The sequence below is a fragment of the Acromyrmex echinatior genome, chromosome 16 (assembly GCF_024713525.1).
Source record: "Acromyrmex echinatior isolate Ae372 chromosome 16, ASM2471352v2, whole genome shotgun sequence".
Taxonomy (NCBI): Eukaryota; Metazoa; Arthropoda; class Insecta; order Hymenoptera; family Formicidae; genus Acromyrmex; species Acromyrmex echinatior.
Window position 1 is genome coordinate 5,360,570 of NC_141867.1, and position 21,560 is coordinate 5,382,129.

General features: G+C 33.3%; 4 protein-coding genes across 21 annotated transcripts in view; 1 reads left to right on the forward strand and 3 right to left on the reverse strand.

The window, feature by feature from the left end:
- Window positions 1-189: 189 nt before the first annotated feature.
- LOC105149768 (synaptic vesicle glycoprotein 2B) lies at window positions 190-7,447 on the reverse strand. The gene is made up of 8 exons (XM_087414527.1): window positions 6,280-7,447; window positions 5,540-5,661; window positions 4,790-5,028; window positions 4,092-4,255; window positions 3,783-4,018; window positions 2,376-2,535; window positions 2,134-2,249; window positions 190-2,074 (listed from the first exon to the last, which is right to left on the reverse strand). The coding sequence occupies exons 1-8, from the start codon at window positions 6,438-6,440 to the stop codon at window positions 2,016-2,018; spliced, it is 1,257 nt and encodes a 418-aa protein (XP_087270653.1). The 5' UTR covers window positions 6,441-7,447; the 3' UTR covers window positions 190-2,015.
- A 151-nt stretch (window positions 7,448-7,598) lies between these two features.
- On the reverse strand, window positions 7,599-14,488 carry Prx2 (Peroxiredoxin 2). Of its 2 annotated transcripts, none has more exons than XM_011062409.2 (4): window positions 14,336-14,488; window positions 8,833-8,980; window positions 8,095-8,403; window positions 7,599-7,937 (listed from the first exon to the last, which is right to left on the reverse strand). In XM_011062409.2, exons 2-4 carry the CDS (start codon window positions 8,964-8,966, stop codon window positions 7,793-7,795), a joined length of 588 nt encoding a protein of 195 aa, XP_011060711.1. In that variant the 5' UTR covers window positions 8,967-8,980; window positions 14,336-14,488; the 3' UTR covers window positions 7,599-7,792. The 2 variants fall into 2 exon arrangements, with proteins under 2 accessions (XP_011060711.1, XP_087270652.1); XM_087414526.1 differs by lacking the exon at window positions 14,336-14,488 and adding an exon at window positions 13,933-14,076.
- Window positions 14,489-15,606: 1,118 nt separating this feature from the next.
- Window positions 15,607-18,296, forward strand: LOC105149770 (putative peptidyl-tRNA hydrolase PTRHD1). Of its 2 annotated transcripts, XM_011062411.2 has the most exons (3): window positions 15,607-15,877; window positions 16,883-17,071; window positions 18,084-18,296. In XM_011062411.2, the coding sequence occupies exons 2-3, from the start codon at window positions 16,886-16,888 to the stop codon at window positions 18,255-18,257; spliced, it is 360 nt and encodes a 119-aa protein (XP_011060713.1). In that variant the 5' UTR covers window positions 15,607-15,877; window positions 16,883-16,885; the 3' UTR covers window positions 18,258-18,296. The 2 variants fall into 2 exon arrangements, with proteins under 2 accessions (XP_011060713.1, XP_011060712.1); XM_011062410.2 differs by lacking the exon at window positions 15,607-15,877 and having other exon boundaries at window positions 16,581-17,071.
- The window catches only part of LOC105149771 (uncharacterized), a 172,291-nt gene continuing 167,110 nt past the window's right edge, over window positions 16,380-21,560 (reverse strand). For all 16 annotated transcript variants that reach the window (XM_087414521.1, XM_087414520.1, XM_087414515.1 and 13 more), the window contains one exon: window positions 16,380-20,633. Coding sequence is in view for 1 of the 16 variants with exons in the window: in XM_087414512.1 (XP_087270638.1) it covers window positions 20,556-20,633 (78 nt within the window). In the remaining 15 variants the exon portion in view is untranslated. The remainder of the gene's footprint in view (window positions 20,634-21,560) is intronic.

Below are 21,560 nucleotides of genomic sequence, written 5' to 3' on the forward strand. Positions count from 1 at the left end.
TAGATACTATAATAAATGTTCGTTGTCAGATTTGTTTCTGTACGCTCTGGCAGACGGAAATGCGATCTATAAATTGATGGTACAAGCGAAGTGTTGATTCCTCCCGTAAACATCCGATCGTATAAATATTATGGGAAGCGAACGCGCGGTAATGGGTCCGAATGCACTAACGCCGCTTCTCCGAAGCGCTTTTTCTTTTTGCTATAAGAGTTAGAAAAGCACAAAAAGTACAAAGAAGAAACATCAATTCCTTTCTTTATTTATGTGTCACTGAGACTCTCCACCACAATTTACGCTTTCCGTCTAGTCTTTATATGATTGCTTCATCGAATTTCTTCATTGGTTTCTTTTTTATCCGATTGATGTTTTATAGTGACGTATTCAAGAATTTAATATGCCAAAGTTTATTAAATTTTATTATAGCATGTAACATTTGCTGCATTAATCTTAAATCGCTGGTTTAAACATGTCTATTTATGTTGATTAAAAAAATACCTTTGTTTTACGCGGCGCACGATTTCTTTGTTACACTCCGTCCGAATTTCCTCCACGTCTTTATCCGAACACAAAGAAGAGAGTGACGTTACATCCTTCGACGGTCTGCCTCGTTTTTAATTTTTAAAAATTAAAAATTAATTTCATTTTTAAAAAGTTTATTTCATCATACAGTTCTTTTTTCAAAATACAATTAATTCAAACTAAAAATATCTTTACTACTTTTTACCACCCACGTACACCAATGGTATTGAAAGACTCTCGACGGAGCTTCGATTAATTGGTTGCGATTACATCCATGTGAGAACGACGGCCTCCTTTGCTTTTTATTTTTTCGTTCGATCACCGACTGAAATTCGCAGATTCACGTTCCCGGCGCACTCTCGATCGTCTTGCCCTCGCGACGGCCTCCGAAGCGACGAGAATTCGCTCGCGCGACCTCGCGAGGTCGCCTCTTCGCTGCGAGAGCGAGAAGCTCGTCGGACGCCGCGCGTTTCGAGACTTCGGCGATAGCGCGCCGAATTATTTTCGGTGACGAGCATTCGCCGTATGTATTTACGGCGGATGCGTGTGTGCGTGTATTGAGTACACGTACGAGTTACAAAGGCATCGCGACGCCGAGACGAGAGTCTCGCGCCGGGAGGCGCGGGCATGCGCGACTGCTCGCGAGAGCGTTCTTCCTGTTCCCGTCGAAAATAGACGGGAAGGCGGCGGGAAGACGCGACCGTGCGGTCCTTATTTATAAGCGCCGCGGAATGACGCTACCGATCATAAAGCTCGACGTGCTACTTTCGCCGAGCGATGGAGAACCTTGCGAAGAACCTCGCAATCGCTAAGAATTGTGTGGGTCTATTAAGAAAATGTAAAACAAGACCCAATAGCCAGATAATAATCCTCTGACGCTAAAATTTGTAACATATACTGAAAAAAATAGTCTGGATTAAACAGTAATTCTGGTGGAAAATGAATAAATCAGAATTTCCTGATTAAATCTAATTGATATAATTCTAATTGAAATAACTAGAATTCTGATTGATATAATTATTCTGGTAAAAAAATATGAGTTCTAGTAGATTTTCCTAGAAATATTATATCAACTCAGAATTCTGGGTATCTTAATTAGAATTCTAATAAATTTAATTGGAAAATTCTGCTTCGTCCGTTTTCAACCAGAAATTTTTTTCAGTGTAATTATTACATTGAGAAAAATGGTTTGATTGAATAATTACTAACGATTACTATATTTTAATAAGAATAATCTAGATTTGTAGACATGCAACACATAAATTTGAATTATTGAATATTTAAAAAAAGAAGTTGATAATTGTGTGAGTGGATTCTAAGCGTCAGCTTCGGAGGGTTGAATTGATAATTCTAACTCGGAGATAATTGCAATTTAATAAATTCAATGCTAATAGACACTGGCAAAGGAAAGGCACGCAAAATAAAATTTTATTCGAGACAAAATACAGTCGCTTCGTTCGTAGGAATTCTTCTTTTTACATTTCTGAAAGTGTGAATTATTCCTTCATCGGTAATCTGGTTAAATTGGGCACTAATAGCATCGCGATTGCCGCACCTGCAAGAGATATTTAATATTTAATACAGAAAATATGACAAACGATCACTTCTTTGCACCTATTAGGCTGGCCGACGCGACGATTATACTTAGAAGACAGGTCGTCTTCATAAAGAGCTGCAACGCGAAAAGCGTCAAGTAGGGAAGTATCTTCATCAGACCCATCATTGTGCCTCTGGAAATTGGTACCAGAAACTACGAGTTTTATATCGCCGTCTTCGCAAACATTTGATTCCAGAAAACGCGTCTGATGGTCTAAGATTAGCTGAACGTGCCGGCCGTTCCGTTTTGCGCGACCTACCTCAGAGCGGTGGGATAATTTTCCAGCAGCAAAACGCACGTCGTCGTGTGTCCGATAGCGTAAGCGGCCAGGAAAATCGACGACAGAGTTACACGAATCGCGTGGTGCAACCGAAAAATAAGCATGAGCGAGGCCAGGCCACCCGCCAGTCCCGAAAATACTGAAAGCAATCAGAGAAGAAGAGATCCTTTTATACAGTGTCTCGAAATTTGTGAATCAGAATACTACAATCTAAGAAAGTTTTAAAAAAAAAAATTAAGTAAAAATTAAATAAATTTGTAAATTTTTATTTTAAGCAATAGTCTGTGAAATAATAAAGAGTTTAAATTACAGACTACGTTTAAACGCTGAAGTGCTCGATTACTAATATATTACACGCGCGATTCATGAACAGGTGGCTGTTCAAATGTAATCTATAATTGGTTATATTTAAATCTTTTATTTCGGAAATTACTGCTTGAAATAAAAATGTACACGTAAAAAAATGTACACTTTTTTACTTAATTTTTCGTGAATTTACTTGTTGTAGTATTTTAATTTGCGAATTTCGGGACATCCTATACATACACAAAATATATTAACACTCTGAAGCTGACATCAAAATTTGTAACAGTCACTAATGTTGGGTCTGAGACCCAATTAATTTATACCGACCTCGGTACTAATTAATTTTAGGAATCAAAATGACATAACTTATACATAAAAAAATGTGTATATGAATATTAAATTTATTTTAATAACAATAAATTAAATTTGCAAATGTAATAAAGTATGATTAAATATAATTGATTGACAAGATTAGGAATTCCTTGAAATTATTTGTAATGCGATATTATCGTTATCGTTATCGTTACTTTTTTTTATCTGTAACAGTAATGATAGCGTCATTATATTTTACCATTTATGATAAATTCAACCATCATTTTTATGATTACTTTAATCTCCTATTATATATATTCAATAAATCGCATTATTTTGAATTGAATAGAAATATTATTACAAAAAAAAACGAACAAGTAACAATTTGTTACAATCTAAATAACGATAACATATTTTCTTTTTAAAATTAGTAACAAGTATTATAATATTATTTTATATTAGGTGTAGTAAAAAGAAATCCATTATTTTTAATAGATGGATTTCTTTTTACTACACCTAATATAATGTTGTTAATCCTATTGATTGAGTTCAATGAACTCGTCATCAACTCCGGAGAGTTAAAATAATATCTTCGCAATTATAAAAAAAAAAGATTAAGTCGACTGATAATTTGAGAACTGTAAATATTAGAAAATAAAGAATGATGTTTCGGGCAAAGAATGCAGAATTTTGAGTCAATTAAATAATGCATTTTAATTGATGATCTTAATAGTGATAGCGATTCTTGGCGACCATTTAAATGCTTACTTAAATACGGCCGTCTGCCAACGACATCGATTCCAACGATGAGCAATGTCTCTCCTAACACGTAGCCTAGTGATACCAGCAACAGCAGTTCGAAACGAGCGTCGTTCACCTTATCACAGTTTCGCAAAAAATCCAATACCATGTTCTGGATGTCGACGTTACATGTGCCGCTTACGACGTAGCGCTCTTCCATTTCCTGGAGAACGTGCGTGTTCCACAAAGCGAGCCAAACGAATCTTAAACATCGTGATTCTTCTTGCAATCGAAGTGCAAGAGACAGATAGCTTACAGAGAAACCTCTTTTATTACCCGGGAAAATGCAGAAAACACGCTAATATTCCGCACAATGTCACACGCTTGTACGGAGGCTTGTACACTCTGTGAATCCGTTCCCAGATTTTCATAAAGTACCTTTGAATACTGCCAGTTTCATCCTCGTCATCTGGACGCACGCAGCTTTCTAAATTCCTGATCTGAGTTGTAGAGAACAATTCCGAAGAAATAAAAGTTAACAAATATAATATAAAATCTATTAGAAAATAATTATTCATCTCAGACTTCACTTCAAATAATTATATACGTACGTTAGCATGTTAAACAAAATTTACTATACGATCGTACTATTTGAGTCAATATAAAAAGCTCTAAAAAATAAAGTGTTACAGAAAAAATCTTATATTAACAGTCATTAAACACTAAGGAAAAATTTTTAAATAAAATATTAGTAATAAAATAAATTAATTTTAAGTTAAATAGATCCAAACAGGTCAAGGGTTAAAATATTTCCTAACTGTAAAAAATATATAATTTTTTCTAATTGTGTATGTTAATTTCTTATCTTTATCTGCAATCTACATTGTTCTATATTTACTATCTATGCTCCTATTTTATTTCTTTCCACAACCAAGCTTAAAGAATCCTCCGTTTAAGACTTGAACGATAGCAAATGAAGAAATCGACTAGGAAATAATAAGATTTCTTCGACAAAGCGCGTCAAGACGCCGTACCGGATAGGTATCGGTGTGCTTCAAATTATTGATGGCGTACATCTGTTGGAGTACCGCGAGAGCTTGTCTCGGTCGTCGACGAAGTAACAAATATCGAGGACTCGGAGGTAGGAGACCTGAGATGCAGGCGATCACTAGGCTCGGCATACCGCAGACAATGGCGAATACTCGCCAGGAACTTGGTCGGAATTCCTTATCTAACATACGTATGATGGACGGCATCATGGACCAGGAAATGCCTTTCCAAACAAAGGAGTCTCTCTAAGATTTTTCGACATAAAACTGCCGATGAGACAGAAACATAATTCCAGTAAAGTATTTTATAATGTTTAAAATTATTTAGTTAGATGAGAATAAATATATACATATACATAGATCGACTGATTAATTCGTTTTTAATTTTCGTCTATAATTGAATCTTCTAATTTTCTTATCCCATTAATGTTAAATTAAAAAAAAAAAATACAAAAATAAGATTATCTTTAAAAGTCGTTGTAATTTTTTAAACAAATAAATGATGCAAAAATAAAAAAGATTTATGTATGTTAATTAGTAATCCAGTAATCGAGTTTTTTTTACACATATTGAAATTATATTTTATCGCGTCCGAAATGTTAATATTAGAAATATAAAATATTTAATAAAAGATTAAATTAAAAATTGAATTAAAATCATAATTAATAATTAAAGGTGATATTTAATAAATTTAACGCAAATTATAAGAAATTATTTGTAAAATCATTTGGTTACCTATGACTGATAAATAGCCGACTATCCAAAACATGTCGATTACTGCTAAACAAGTCCCTCTCTTTTTCATTGGTAAGCATTCGATAAGATAAATTCTCAGAACGATATTATTTCCAGCTACTCTATAAACATAAATTCTATATCAACGACATAATCATTCCATTAATAAACACGCATTTTCATTATCATGCAATTACAAATGCATCAATCAATATCGTGACGTTTCCGCAAGCGATAGTAAATCGCACGAGTGAAGCCAAGATGCTAGGTACCTCATTCATTAAATATGCAAATTGAAAAGGTGTACTTTTAGATATTTTATCAATTTATTTAATTAGCAAAACATATTTCACAAATGTAAATTAATCATTAAATATTGTGTAATGTCAAAGTCACATAATGTGTCTCGTTAATCAAATTTTATTCAAAAATATAATCGACATAATATAGTATGACAAACAGTTTTTTCGAAATAATTTTGTCGAATTTCGTCTTCATAGTATTTTTCGTTTCTTTGTATATCAAATATGTAAGCAAAAACTTTGTCATTTGTTACTATATAAGCAATGATAAATGAAGACAAATAAAGATTTGCAAATATGAATCAAAATATAAAAAGTAAATAATGACTAAAAATATTTTTCAAACTCGTAATTCATCATGCATTTTTTTATCGTTTTAATGTCATCGTAAGATGTCTTGAATTGTATAGCTTTCATTATAAAAGGATAGGAACTTACCCCATTCCTAATATAAATACTGACAAATTTATCAAAAAATTGACTTGAGCGAAGGAAAGAGAAGCTAAGGCGCAAAACACGATGCCCATAGTAATCGGGATCAATTTTTTACGGCCTGCAATGTCTGATATAGTTCCAAACAGAAAAGCACCTACTGCCATTCCTGATATTTAAAAAAACATATAACAAATTCCCAATATTTAAAAAAACATATAGCAAATCAATATATTAATATATTTATAACTAAAAATCTTTACGATAAATTTTACAGAGACGAGAAATGTAAATGATATATTTTTTAATATTTCCCGTTTCATACTGGATAATTAATTCAACAAAATAATTTAAATTAAATTGTTAATTCAGCTAATTTTTAGTATAAGATTCATAAAACAGCAATTTTTTATATCGTATACCAAGACTGGAAAGAGCGATGGGTATTATGGCGTGATCTCTGTTGAGCTTTAAATCGCACGCTATCAGCGATGCCACAATGGGAACAGTCAGAGAAGTGTTTGCTTCCGCAAGTGACAATAAACCGCACAAAGTAACGATGAAGTAATGCCAGATACCCCATCCTTAAATTTACAAATTGAAAAAGTGTACTTTTAGATATTTTTCTAATTAGCAAAACATATTTCACAAATGCAAATTAGACATTGCGTAATGTCAAAGTCACGTAACATATCTCGTTAGACAGGTCTTGTAACTGATAAAATAAGCGATTTATTCAAAAGAATATAAATCGAATTTTTGGCTCCTTACCTGTTTCAGTTATTGCAGTTTCGCAATCACTCATGAAGATATAGTGCCTATCTTATCACAATAGAGTAAAAAATTTGTCGAAAAATAGGTTATTAAATCAAATGTCAAACATAAAATGAAGTTGTCCACAATTTATCGGTTCGACTTTTGCAGATTTTTATATTTAGGTTGTGTTCGAAAACACTATTCGAATGCCTCCGAATGTTAAACAAGAGTAAAATGATACTGGAATGTTTTCGTACGCGATAATTATCGCCTATATATGTCTTAATTATTATAATTATAATACGAGATCAATAAAAAAAAAATTGAGTTATCATTACCAAACATGTTAAAAATAAGGAATTTTCGATGACTTGAACTTTGCATTTTAATGTAATTATTCAAATCTTTTCCTTATCAAAATTTTTGTTTCGCCGATTCAATATTTGTTAATCACATTGATACTCGTTATCATAACTAATCTTTGTCGCTCGTCTGGCACGTAATATTGATATGAAGTAATTTCTAATTCATCTACTACGTGAAATGATAAAACACTCTCCAAGAACATATAGAAAATAAATCCGTTTATTAAATTAAAGACGGATGTTTCAATGTGAATGTCGCGAGATGTATATCTGACTATTCTAAATAGAAACAGAAGTGAATGTGTTTAACTCGAACAGCAGCGAAAGAGTATAAAACACATATACACACGAGTATAATTAACAGTAAATATGAAAAAATATTGTACGATTTTTATTGTCTATTGTTCCTTGAAATACTCCAGCGAGCCAACGACATCAGGTTTCATAGCCTTCTTGCCAGGTTTCCAACCGGCTGGACAAACCTCGCCGTGCTTATCGGTATACTGGAATGCTTGAACTAGACGTAGAGTTTCGTCCACGGATCTAAAAATATGCAACATAAAATCATTATTAGCGATAAAATTGTATTATAACGATCAATGCTATGCTTGAATGATATGTTCTGAAAGCTTATATTGCGAGATGGAAAACAAATTTTTATAAATTTACTGCAGTTTTAATAATCATGCAAGTGTCTCACCTTCCTACGGGTAAGTCGTTGATGGTGACCTGGCGCAAAGTCTGCTTGTCGTCGATGATGAAAAGTCCACGGAAGGGAACTCCTGACTCCTCGTCGAGGATACCATAGTCACGGGCGATTTTGCAGCTCTTATCTGCCAACAGAGGAATGTTCATCTCGCCAAGACCACCCTGTTTGCGCGGTGTATTTATCCACGCGAGATGGCTGAAGTGGGAATCGGTAGATGCAGCAATCACTTGACAGTCGATTTCGGTGAACTCCTTCGCTCGGTCGGAGAAAGCGATGATTTCCGTCGGGCACACAAAAGTGCTGTGGCAAAATATTTATGCAATCATAATCTATCTAAACTGCCTCTATTTCCTATTCATCCGAAATCTTAAAGATAAAGATATATCTTAAAGATATATAATTTTTTTTTAAATTTTCCTACAAATCTCTCGAACGTTAAATACTTTTTCGTTAAATCTAGGAATTATTCATTATAATTGAAATATATACGTAACACAACTCGTTTTAAACTTGATGTAACTAGCAGTGATTTTAAAACATAAAAGACCTTTTTTCCATAATCTCTCAGAATAGAACATGTATCTTTTTGTTATCGTTTCAAATGAATCAATTAAGAGCCAAGTGTATGCAAATGTTAAGCAATTATACAACACTTCTTGTAACAGCAATTGAGAATTGTATAACTGTCTCGTTATATCCTGCCCATGAAAATATGATCGTAATGCTTACAAATCCAACGGGTAGAAGAAAAGCACAACATATTTGCCCTTGTAATCAGAGAGCTTGATATCCTTGAATTGTCCATTCACAACAGCAGTGCCGGTGAAAGCGGGCGCCGGTTTCTGGAGTTGAGGCACTGGCATGATTGCTTTAGTCGCTACAACCAGAATACAGAGAAACTTATAATGTCTACTTTTCACAGATTCACGCTATCATTATGCATTCATAATGCATAGCTTATTTCTAATGAATCATTACACGAAATGTTCTCTTCTCTCGGAAATTTTGCCAATAAATTCGTTCAATAAATTCATTACAGAGTTTTTTTTATCTTCGCGCACAGAATCCAAATAAAGCTTGAGATATAATTGAAAGAAGCCAATATACAGATACTAAGATATACATTTCTGATAACTTCAAATGATTGTTTCATTTTTTGTTTCTATTTTGCCTATGATTTCTGTGCTTTTTAATTGTGTCTCATACCGAATTCGATTGGATTCCATACTGATGCACATTAAAGCCGTCGTACACATTAACATAAAAATGTATGTTTATGTAAACATTAAACATATATTAAATCATGAAATCCTCAATACATTTTATTATGCTGTTAAGCAAAATTTTTATTTTATAATTCAAAATATTTATATTTTACTTTTACAGATTAAATCAGTGTACTATGGCTTTAATATGCATCCAATTGAATTCGCTATCAGGTTTTATCCTTTTAACATGTTTGTAAAGAAACGATTCTAAATGTAACCATTTACAAGTTTTCAAATTGTGTGACAAGACTTTTAGAAATGCCATGACGGGAATATCATGCTTTAATAAAAGTACTTCAGATTAAATAATTCAATGCTTAATCGATGCAAAGAAAGATATGTCTGTTACTGATTAATCAACTGATATGCCAAAAAAGTAAACAGAATTAAGTCAATACTTAGTATGAGTGGATTCACACGATAACCGCCATTAGCTAAACATTTATTCAACGATAATCTATGTAAAGTTCCTCGCGTGTTTCGTGTAGACTTGTCATATATTATCAAATTCACATGACACGACGAGTGTCGTTATCTCCATTTACCAAATATTTAATAATTTAAAATGAATAAAACGTCGATCGCGGTAATAATTCAATGGATAAGAAATAACACAATCGAAAAAAACTCGGTAACATCGTAGAAAAATAACGTATTCAGAATGGATTAAACATACAATTTATTTATCGAAATCTGTGAGAGTAAATAAATGTTTTATTTAAATGGACCGTCAATCTAACAAAAAATTATCTGCAAAAGTGGTTACAAAAAAGATTTTATAAATAGTCAGCTTATCTATTTGAATATTTGGCATATCAGTTGATCATAAATCAGTGACAGACATATCTTTCTTTGCATTAAGTATTGAATTAAATTTACATAGATCTTTTTACGCGTTCTGTGCGAAATAACATAAAACATTAATTCGATAATTCTTAAATTCTGATAATGCAAGAATGACGCTTCAAAGAAAATTTGATTCAATATTTCCCAGAGACCACCAGGATGAATAGGAGAGATTAATCGAAGTAGAACATCAAGTGGGATTTAGGTTGCACAATGACACACACACACACACACACACACACACACACACACACGCACGCACACGCACACACAGATATATAAAACAGACACATATAAACCGAGGTTTTGTATGAGAAAGAAAAAAAGAGAAATCACACATACAAAGAAATTGTATAAGGAAAAGCTTTGCTTGTAAAGCGACTTCGCGTAGAATCATTGAAAAGGATACTTCGTCTAATCGTACAGACGACCTCGCATTGAAACGAAACTTCTTTGTCAGACGACTCCATTCCGACCACAATTTTAACTATTAATGTACATTCAGCGATAACCGCAACCTTGCATTCCTTTCCTTCTATTTCAGTTAAAAAAAAAAAATATGTGAAGTGTCTTCAATGTTGCAAAATTTATTTTTTACTCTTGTATACTCAGTAATAGGTTTACTTTTTACAGCTGAATTAATACGAACCAAAAGTATGTTCTATCAGCTAATACACCAGTTTTTCTATAACACTTTTTGCAATTTTGTAATAATTAACTTTTTCATAAAAAAAGCAAAAATAAGCGTTTGAAAATAAGTTATAAAATAAGTTATAAACTAACACAGTCCATAATTATTTTTCAAAACCGGCTCAAATTTCAATCTTTAAAAATGAGATTCACTCTAAAGATTTAGAGAGTAACTGTATATGCAATCTATTATATTGCATGCGATTGATATAATAAATTAATGCATAATACGACATGAAATTAATGATATTTAACAAACTCGATTTGTTATCTTCACGTTTATAATGTTATGTTTCCGTTAGAATCTCATTAGATTCCGATTGTATTCGTTTTCAATGACAAGATATTCTCAAAGGAATTCTCACGGGATAATACGGCTAATGTTCAGTAATTGTTCGGAAATTCGCTTGACGTTGGCTGATGAAGATTATCGCGCATAAATCCATACGTGCAACTGCTATCGCTCTGCATAACTACGTAAGCCGGTGAATTGCGTTAATTCGCGTTACGATAGAACGTTGAAATCCATTTAAAAAATATATCATGAATTCTTTATCAATGTCGTTTTCTTTTCGCTGCGGCTACGCAAGCATTTCCGAGAAAGATGATTATATTGCAATATACAAAAATTGATCGATCACGTTGAAAGAATCAAAGAGCAATTACATTCCAAATATGGAAACAATTTATTAAAAGAACACAAAAGGCAAGGAGAGGATGATATTTTATTTATATCTATTATGCGCCACGTTAAATTTTTATTCTTGATTTATTTCTCTAATATTCTCTAATTATTATTTCTTTAATCAAAAATTGAACAAAAAATCGCGAATACTTTTTAAATGACCTAATATTTAATATTAGATATTTATCCTAATTTATTTCTCTAATATTTAATATTAGATATTTATCTTAATTGTATTGTGTTGCGTTAAATTTCTAAGCTCCAACTTTCCTACTTCTAATATTTAATATTTTTTTCCTATTTTCTTAATTTTCTTCCACTGTGCATAAAGCCTTAAGTCAGAAACACAAAGAACATAAGGCACATAAAACATAAGCAGTAAACGAATCACAGGCCAATCACAGAAGACAAAAGGCAAAAATTTTGCATTTTCTATCGTGTGATCAATTCGCTTACTGTTTACATCTTATTTAGCATTGTTAATTTAGCAAAATTTCTATTAGATTTGGAGATTTTTCTTTTTGCCGGGAGATTTTTTGGAGATACAAAAAGTAAGAGAATTTCTGGATGACTTTTGGAGAGGAAAATACGAAAAAATAGTAACACATATAAAATAAGAGCATAAAAAACCATAGCACAAGTTATAGTTTGTGATATTTAATTATTATTACATTAATTAAAACATTAAACGTTTCGGCCACAATCTGGCCATCTTCAGTAATTCAATAATATTCTTAAAACGCAGAGTTACATCTAGTTGACATTAAATTCAACAGTCGGCCAATCGAGAGTTGTAATTAAATAAACATATTCTTTTATATGTGAAGATGCTTCATACAGTAATGTTACACCGTCAATTGTCATATCAAGAAAAGTGTAGAACAAGAATTTCCAAATTCTAAATAAAATTGTATATATTAAAATCTCGGAGATTCATCGTTTGGTTTTTTTGCTGTAAAACAGATAATGATTGTATTTCTTTATATTCCGACTAGAAGATTTTAATATATACAATTTTATTTAGAATCTGGAAATTCTTGTTCTACACTTTTCTTAATATGACAATTGACGGTGTAACATTACTGTATGAAGCATCTTCACATATAAAAGAACATGTTTATTTAATTACAACTCTCGACTGTTGAATTTAATGTCAACTAGATGTAACTCTGCGTTTTAAGAATATTATTGAATTACTGAAGATGGCCAGATTGTGGCCGAAACGTTTAATGTTTTAATTATAATTAATAATTGTAATAATAATTAAATATCACAAACTATAACTTGTGCTGTGGTTTTTTATGCTCTTATTTTTTATATGTGTTAATATTAGAACCACGTTAGTTTCAAGATATTTTCGAAAAAATAGTCTAAATTATAGCTAAAATATAGCTAAAATATTGAAAAAAATCGTAATATAGATCACAATATGAAGGATAACTTTCGAACAGACTTGGCAACAGTGGATTCTATTGCCTTAGGGCTTAAGCACAAGATGGCTGTAACCGAGTCATGGAACGTTAATTGTAGTCATAGGTCGACACACAATTTTGGCATACATACAATTACGTCAGGGGACTTATTACGGGGGGTTCTTTAGACGAAGTGAAAATTACAAAAATGAGTAAACTCACAGGTGTTAACCAATCAAGTATAAATATTCTATCAAGTATAAATATAGTAAATTCGATCATTTTCGTAATTTTCACCAGTCTGTTTTTTTTATTACTATATTAGACTACATTAAAACTTCTTTCTTGTTTTCAAATATCAAATATATATATGTCTCACTTAGGTTCCAAAAGTATATACTAGTTCAGCTATAGAAAAAACAAACCTATAGTGCATTGATCTACTTGTCGGTTACAGTTCTCTTTGTGCTTAGACCTTTACGTTTTCCTGCGTCATGGACTTTATTGTTAGTGAATTCGGTCACACATAGTGTGAATGATTTAATATAGTGCGAGTCTCACATTATACTAAATCAGTACATATTAAAAAGATTATTATTTATATTAAGTATTTAAATGCAGTGATATAATGTAACTTTGAATGAAATAATATGAATATATTATAAAATATATCTATCAAATTGATTTACTGTTGAAATAATACATGTATATTCTTAAATAACGTTATCATTATTGAATATTTAATCGTTTAAAATATTTAATATGCTTCGACATTAATTTTGTTGACTTTATATAATAGACTTTATATTCAGTATGCAGTAGGTTTAGTATAATGCAAGTAAATTCGCTATTTCGTAAATCTCGTAATCTCCACGAACTCCGACTCGTTCTGACGGATCATGAGAAATATTCGTAAAGCGTGACTTGCCAAATTGTGACGATGCTGAATAGTGGCGATCTCGAATCCTCTCTATATCGCTATTTCTCTCTTCCTCGACTGACCTTCGGTGTTACGAAATAAAGCGCAATTCACGCGAAACAGAAGTGCGAAACAGTATTATACATCAAAGAAAGAACTTCCGAATTATATAATTCGTTTTCGGGACTCTCTCGTCTGTTTCGACCATAAAAACACGAGTAGCTTCGTTACAGTCGAATTTCGACTGTACTTTCAGAGAGAAAAAAGGGCAGCTGTAACTAGAACGATCATCCGGCGTCGTTCATGTCGTTGGTTTGTCCCAATTTTGTTGAACAAAACGTCAATTCCACTGAGAAATTGTGTGACGAATGGCGAACAAACGATTTAGAAAATTCGGAATAATGATGATTACCTTGAAAGAGCTTCCTCAAAGAAGACTGCGAACCGCCAAAGACGAAAGAATGACGAGGAGAGAACAGAAATTCACCGGCGACCGGTCTCTGAATGAAGTCTGAGAACCTTTTGATATCGACCGCTGCATATATATATATATATATATATATATATATATATATATATATGGTGTGTGTGTATACACGAAGAAGTCGAACAGTGTGGGCAATCATCACGACATCTAGCGGTGCTATCGTACACCATACCGTGTGAACGTGGAAACAAAGGAATCGTTCTACTTGCACTTCATGCACTCGAACGGTGCACTTCCTCTTTGATTTTTCTCTTCGAACGTGGGCATTCATATCGGTTCGAGTGCATAAAAACCGCTAAGAAGAGTGCAAACAAAATGTAAATTTTTTTTGTTTTTGTTAAAATCTGTTCTTTAAGATTTTGGTAACAATTAATCCTATCAACATGGCATTACCTTAAATTTATCTTTTATTGCTGCACTGTGAATTGCATTAAAACTTTTCTTTGCGCTCTTATCAAATAAACATAAATTTAACGTAAACATAAATTTCTCTTTGAGTGCTAAAAAATGTACAGCTGGTCACAAAAAGGTTGCAACACTTTTTTTTATGAGTTTCAGAATGCAGCCAGAACTCGCCAAGCAATTGGTTTTTATTTATAGATCTATGAATAAGAATCAATCGCTCGATGAGCAAGCTGCATTTCGAAACCCATCAAAAATAAAGTTGCAATTTTTCTGTGACCGGCTATATACTATTCATAATTCAGTTATAAAAGATGGATCTTTTTTGCTGCGTTCATTATATTCACACATATTGAAAATTTATAGTAAATGTAACTATAGATTTTCAGTACTTGCAGTGAATAATGAACGCACTCTTTATTCAAGGGAAACATCCTTAGGATTTAAATGTCATTTAAATGTCTTAAGAATGTTTCTTGTGTCCTGTACATTATATTTTTGTATGTACTTAAAATGAAATAAATTCTTAAAGGTTAAAAATTATTAAACTTGACTATTAAAAATAAGAGTTCTATTATTTCGAAAAAAATATATAGGAATCTGGACAATTTTATTCTGAGGAAAAACCCCAGGTCAATCTTCTTTCACTTGACGTATGAAATGCAGAAACAGTACTGGTAGATCACGTCCACTTGATTCTACGAAGTATTTTTTGATTGGTCAAAGTTCTTTCTTCTGATTGGTCAAAAGCATCTGTAGCGCCAAGTTGGACTGTTCCCTAGAAATCAAAGGAGAACGAATTTCCTGAAGTTAGCAGCACTGATATTTGCATACTTACCGGGCAGATGACAGTGTAGACACATAGTGGAGTATCTCGCAATTTTTACTCCGAATTTACTCAATTAGTCGGATTATATCAGATTTCAGTTCAATTCATGTGCTCGTGGATTAGTTAGTATCTTTATATCGGTATTGTTTGAAGAAAATTGTATTTATCACGTATACGATTGACGACAGCTAACCTCTCGGTAGACGCTACAGTTGTCGGAAAGTTATCATTTCAGGGTAAGTTCATTTGTCGTTCTTCACTCAATTTGTTTTGAATATGTATATTTCTTAAAGATATGTAGACGAATATTTAAACTGCCAAATGTCCTTCCCTTTCTTCTTTTTCTCCTTATACAAGCTAAATGTCTTTCCGTAATGCCGCTATGATCATTTTGCACAAGAAAATAATATTTAGGTTCCATTTCTCATAAATGTAAGATTAACTTTAATCTTAGTTCAATTCACTCTTTTCATTCAATTCTTAGAATTAGAAGAAGATAAAGAGTAAATTTAATCGATATTATAAGAATGCTTTTCTTTATTTTCTTCTAATTCCAAGAATGAAAAAAGAATATAAAGAGTGAATTGAACCAAAATTAAAGTTATTCTTACATTGATGGAACCAGATCTTAGAAAATGAAAAGCATAATAAAAATAATAACAATAAATAATAAAGTGAGAATAATAAATAAGAGAGAAGAGAGTCGGGTATGAATAAATCGCCGTCTCGTAAACATAATGTGTCGTACGTGCTAATTATTTCAGCGTTATTTGTCTTTAATAACAACAATCTGTATAAATAATACATCTTTTGCGTTATGCCACGACATCGAAGGAACGATGCTATAGCGAATGTGTTTCTACGCGCGATTTCGCGGCGCCGTCACGTCGTCGCCGCGGATCCCGGGATACACAATTCCGATATATAAATACACGCGAATATATCTGCGTGTGCGTTATACCTTTTATTTGTAAGAATGATAATATACTTTTTGGCACTTACTAATAATTAATCGAAACCTAGTGAGGGAGGGGACGGGGGTGTGAGGGATGAGGGAGGGATTTTTTATTTATTTATTAAACATTAGACGAATGCGTTAGGCTCGATTTTTCGCGAGAGAGAGATCCCTCGGCACAATTCCTTTCTCTCCTCCGTTATTTTCCCCCGAACTCCGCCTTAAGATCGTTTCCGAAGTGAATCTACATTAGGTATGTAAGGAGAGCCGATCTCTTTCTCGCTAGAGAATGTCCGGGATAGTTCAGTACGTGGTGATGCGGGGAGATCTTGCGAGGACGATGGGATGGCCGTTGGGCGCCGTGATCGCCCAAGCGTGTCACGCGTGCACCGCTGTTGTCCATCTCTCTTACAATGACGCCCACACGCAGGCCTACCTCGCGGATTTAGACAACATGCACAAGGTGGTCCTCGAAGTAAGTATTGACTTTCGCGAGGGAAGTTTGCGAGCTGTTAATCCGCGCGCCTTTAATCATGGGACGTTTGTTCCGCGATGTATTTGCAGAGGGAGAATTATAACTACCGCATTGTAGGTCTGTTCTTTGTGGCTAAACTTGTGAGCGTATTCAAGATTTTTTTTCGGGGAGATTAGCAATTCTGTTATCATATAAATAGCAATTTTTTACATTAATGAATTGTTTTTTGGATATTTTCATAGCTTAAAATGTTTCTTTTTTGTTCCTGATTTTAAATGAGAAAAATATCAGGTTTTGTAAATTATAACTTTGTTTTTCCCGAAGAAAATATGGGCAAAATATACATTGAGAGAAAAGTGTTTGGTATTCGTGATTATAATTGCATGATAAATAATTATAATTAGGAGCTCCTTCTTTTTATGGTTATTAGTGCTATAACATTAGTAATAATAACCATGTATGTGAAAAATGAATTATAAATTATGATAATTTCAAACATTAATACAATAAAATATCATGTAAATAGTATGTAAATAGTAAATAAAGTAAACATTTTTATTTAGTAAATGCAATTACTATATCCTTTATTCACTTATTATTTATGTGATAATAATAACTAAAAAATATGTTTAGAAAAATCAAAGATTTTCAAGTAGCGTATGATAAATAACAATTAAATATATTTACATAAATATATAATTCGTCCCAAAAAATATAAATTAGTTAAATTATGATAATTGCAACCTTTTTTTCTCTCAGTGTAGACAAAAATTTCATGGAGAAGAGGTTTAACTCTCCAAATTCTCCTCTAGATACTTAAAATAAAATAGATATATATTTGTAGCTTGGTAAAAGAGAGAAAGGAAATTTCAATGCAGTCCAGTACAGCGACAAAGAACAGACCCTATCTGTTATTTCGTAAAATATTTCGAACGCTGTAAAAATGCCCAAACGAATCATTCTCGAACCATTGGATAAAATTACTACGTGAAATCACGAGTATGAATAATAGGCTGCCGATGAAGCCGGTCTGCAGACATTGTGCGCAAAACTGAAGGAGGACAACATTCAGCACAAGCTATGGATAGAACAGCCCGAGAACATCGCGACGTGTCTGGTAACGAAGCCCTACCCCAAGGACAAGGTGCAGTCGTATTTTAAAAAGTACAAATTACTCAAAATGTGACGGATGTAAATGGCAATAAATACCGCATTACGATAAGGACACCGAAGGTCCCTCGAGTTACTTTCTACGTTACACCGAATCCAAATTAATCCTCCCGGCATTGCTTCTGAAAGATTCTAGCCGAAGAAAGGTTTCTGAAAATTTTTATTTCAGGCAAAAACACCCGAATGTGATAACCGAAAGATCTAAGCCTCAGAGGTTCTATAAATGAAATACGATTCTCCGGCGCTCGCGTGAAATAAATACTAACTTTGGAGAAAAATGTCATTTATATATTCTATTCGAGCAGGAAGAAGATCAATGTGCCAGAGATAAGCCGTGCTCTACACACGTGGCTCGAACGTAGCTTCTGAACGTCAATATTGCAACGGGCAACACCTCGGCTCTATCGTTTTTATCTTCTTCATTTCTCCCTTTTTTTCCTAGAAGCGATATTGTCCCGTATGGAAAATATTTACGCTTGGAGGACTACAAACGTCCGAAGAGATAGAAAAAAAAGAGAACACACATAGTTGTGTGAGACGCCGCGGCGATCCGATATTTCTGACATCGAGAAGATTTACGCTCATTGGTTTATTCCACGGGTACCTTGCGAGTATTGACAATGCGTGTGTACAGCCCTTTCTCTTTCCTTGCATTACACATGATACTAGCGTTAGATTACGATTCTAATCTAGACGAGAGTAACGCAGGATCGCGCGGCACTAATCAACTAGTCGTATCAAAAAGCGCCTCGTCGCGCGAGTCTACGGTTGCTTTACGATAAAAGTGTGGCGAAATTTATCTCTTCACAGGTACGGATCGGCGTATGATATAAGAATACGAGATATTTCGTTCCCGAGATGCGAAATCGATGACCAATCCAAAAATATTATAAGCCAATATAGAATCCATTAGAAATTTATCACCAATACTAAATTCGCCATTATGTGCAATAAAATCTTATATTCTTACATCATGGATCGCGTCTCTCCCGCGGGATTAGCTGAAAGGCAACCTGAATTGCATGCCATGGAATGCAATTTTTTTACCCTCGACTGTAGCAATAAGTCATTTGAACTCGAAGCGACAATTTTAAATGGTTGATCTGTACATTTTTAGTATTGAGATTTTGAATTGTAGCTAACGAAAAAAAACTTTGAACCTTTTTCTATCAATCGCTATAAGGCGGAGATTCACTATTCTATATTTCAAATAGGACGCTTTAGAACTCAGATTTTTTCATATAATTTTCTCACACTGAAAAAAATTTAATAAATATAATTTTAATAAATATTTGCTTGAATAGTTCTAAATAAATATTTACTAAACGTAAACATATATTTATTTAATACAAAAATTTGATACATTAGTTTAATTTAACTATTATTTTTTATTGGATGAATATTTATTTACTGTAAGTAAATATTTACTTAGTACTAATCAAAGAAATATGTATTAAAATTTAGTGAAATTTTTTCAGTGCAGCTGTACTTAAAGGAACTTTGAGGATATCTGTATGAATACAATCTCGTACATCGGGCGAGAGTTTTCAAGCGAAATGCAAGACAAAAAAAGGGAATGGATTCGAAATGCGTTTCAGGCCGCATCTAAGAGCTAATCCATCGGTACGTTGCGATCTTCCCCATTTCTCGCTCGTGTCTCATCGTCGTAGCTGCGTTCAAATTCGCAAAGTGTGTCCTCGTCGCCGCAAGATTCGCACGGAGAGCGTTCGAGTTGCACGATAGGCGAACGCGCATCTTCTTCCCCATCCTGTACCATCACGTTCATCCGCAAGATGCGTCCTTCGCGCACTTCACTGCGATTTTTCCTGGATTATTCTTCGTTCGTTTGCTCCAAAATGTTTCCGTCAATCCTGTCGCGACGTTCTTCCACGCGAAGATCATCGTGAATTCGCCCGGAAGACTTCTTTCTGTTCTTCCTCGCGTACAGAACCGGAGGTATCGATCGCGGATCCATCACCGTATACCTTTGTATGTGTGCATATATTATGTGTGTGACGTTTACGGGCAAACCGTATCAGCCGACGATACGACTATCGTCGTCGTCGCGATACGACCGTAGATTCGCAGTAAGCTCTAATTACTTATGTACACGCACTGCGGACGCTAGACACTGTAAGTACACATATTTACAACACTCTCGATGGCAAGATGATTATTTTAGCGTATATATAATATGTATATATATATATATATTTTTTTTTTCTTTCGTAACGCGGTCGTAACGAGACGGAGGCGGGAACGGAAGGATATACAGAAGTCCTTATGAAAAAAATGCGCTATTGTCCTTGCAACATCACTGCCGCTCGTTCTCTTTCTCCTCCCCATCCTCCTCTTCCTCCTGTAGCCATTGGCGCAGGATGTTGCTCCTTGGCTGCAAAACAAAAGGGATAGGTGTCACCGACCATTTATCTTTAAATAGAATTGATGTTCTTCGCATAAGCAAGCTCGAGATCATTTATTCCCGATGGAATCGTCTCGACGCATCCATTGGGCACAAGACAGAAGCTGCACTAGATTTCTAGAAATCTTCTTTTCGAGAGTTTGTCAGCTTAATTTTGAAATGTATAGATCGATGAATGAGAGAAACAAGTGCACAAGTGAGCAGATGATTATACGTGCAGATAGATAAGAAATAAATTAAAAAAGACATTTATCTTGGATATTGGGTGCTTTGATTGTTAATTACACATGATTGGGTCATTCGTCCTATCACATTTTTTTTTTTCGAAGTACTAATATCAAGTTATTAGTTACAATATTTATATACAATTTTTAAAAATATATAAATTCAAATACTTTCTAAAGATGTTAAAATATATCACTTAATATATATATATATATATATATATTAGGTGTTGGAATTAATTCGTAGCGTTTTACAAGTGATGGGAAGTACTTTCATTAATGTATTTTTAATGCTCATGTGAAATAAATAACATTCTTTCATTAAAAAACGCTACGAATTAATTCCAACACCTAATATATATATATATATATATGTGTGTGTGTGTGTGTGTGTGTGTGTGTGTGTGTGTGTGTGTGTGTGTGTGTGATTTGTATACTTGCAAAAGTGGTGAAAATAATCCCGAAACCTACAAATGAATGTTTGTAATAAAGGACCAGAAAATTGTCATTGTGTGTATTAAGGATTAGTATTCGCATTTAATCTTTTTTTATATCTAATAAAAATCTTCTTAAATTTTTCTCTTTGTATTAATGAGTTGCAAAGAAATAGGAAAGAAAAATTTGCGTGTAATTGTTTATGCGTTTCTAATAATTAATAATTAATAAAAATTAA

Excerpts from the sequence above, each read along its gene's own strand:
- LOC105149768 (XM_087414527.1), bottom strand. The coding sequence starts at position 6,440 with ATGGCAGTAGGTGCTTTTCTGTTTGGAACTATATCAGACATTGCAGGC. Across the intron at positions 5,029-5,539 it reads CGGCTATTTATCAGTCATAG|GCATTTCCTGGTCCATGATG; the intron begins GTAACCAAATGA and ends TTGTTTGGAAAG. Across the intron at positions 2,075-2,133 it reads CGCGTCGGCCAGCCTAATAG|GTGCGGCAATCGCGATGCTA; the intron begins GTGCAAAGAAGT and ends TATCTCTTGCAG.
- Prx2 (XM_011062409.2), bottom strand. The coding sequence starts at position 8,966 with ATGCCAGTGCCTCAACTCCAGAAACCGGCGCCCGCTTTCACCGGCACT. Across the intron at positions 8,404-8,832 it reads TTCTTCTACCCGTTGGATTT|CACTTTTGTGTGCCCGACGG; the intron begins GTAAGCATTACG and ends ATTTTGCCACAG. Across the intron at positions 7,938-8,094 it reads AACGACTTACCCGTAGGAAG|ATCCGTGGACGAAACTCTAC; the intron begins GTGAGACACTTG and ends GCATATTTTTAG.
- LOC105149770 (XM_011062411.2), top strand. The coding sequence starts at position 16,886 with ATGTCCGGGATAGTTCAGTACGTGGTGATGCGGGGAGATCTTGCGAGG. Across the intron at positions 17,072-18,083 it reads TGCACAAGGTGGTCCTCGAA|GCTGCCGATGAAGCCGGTCT; the intron begins GTAAGTATTGAC and ends TATGAATAATAG.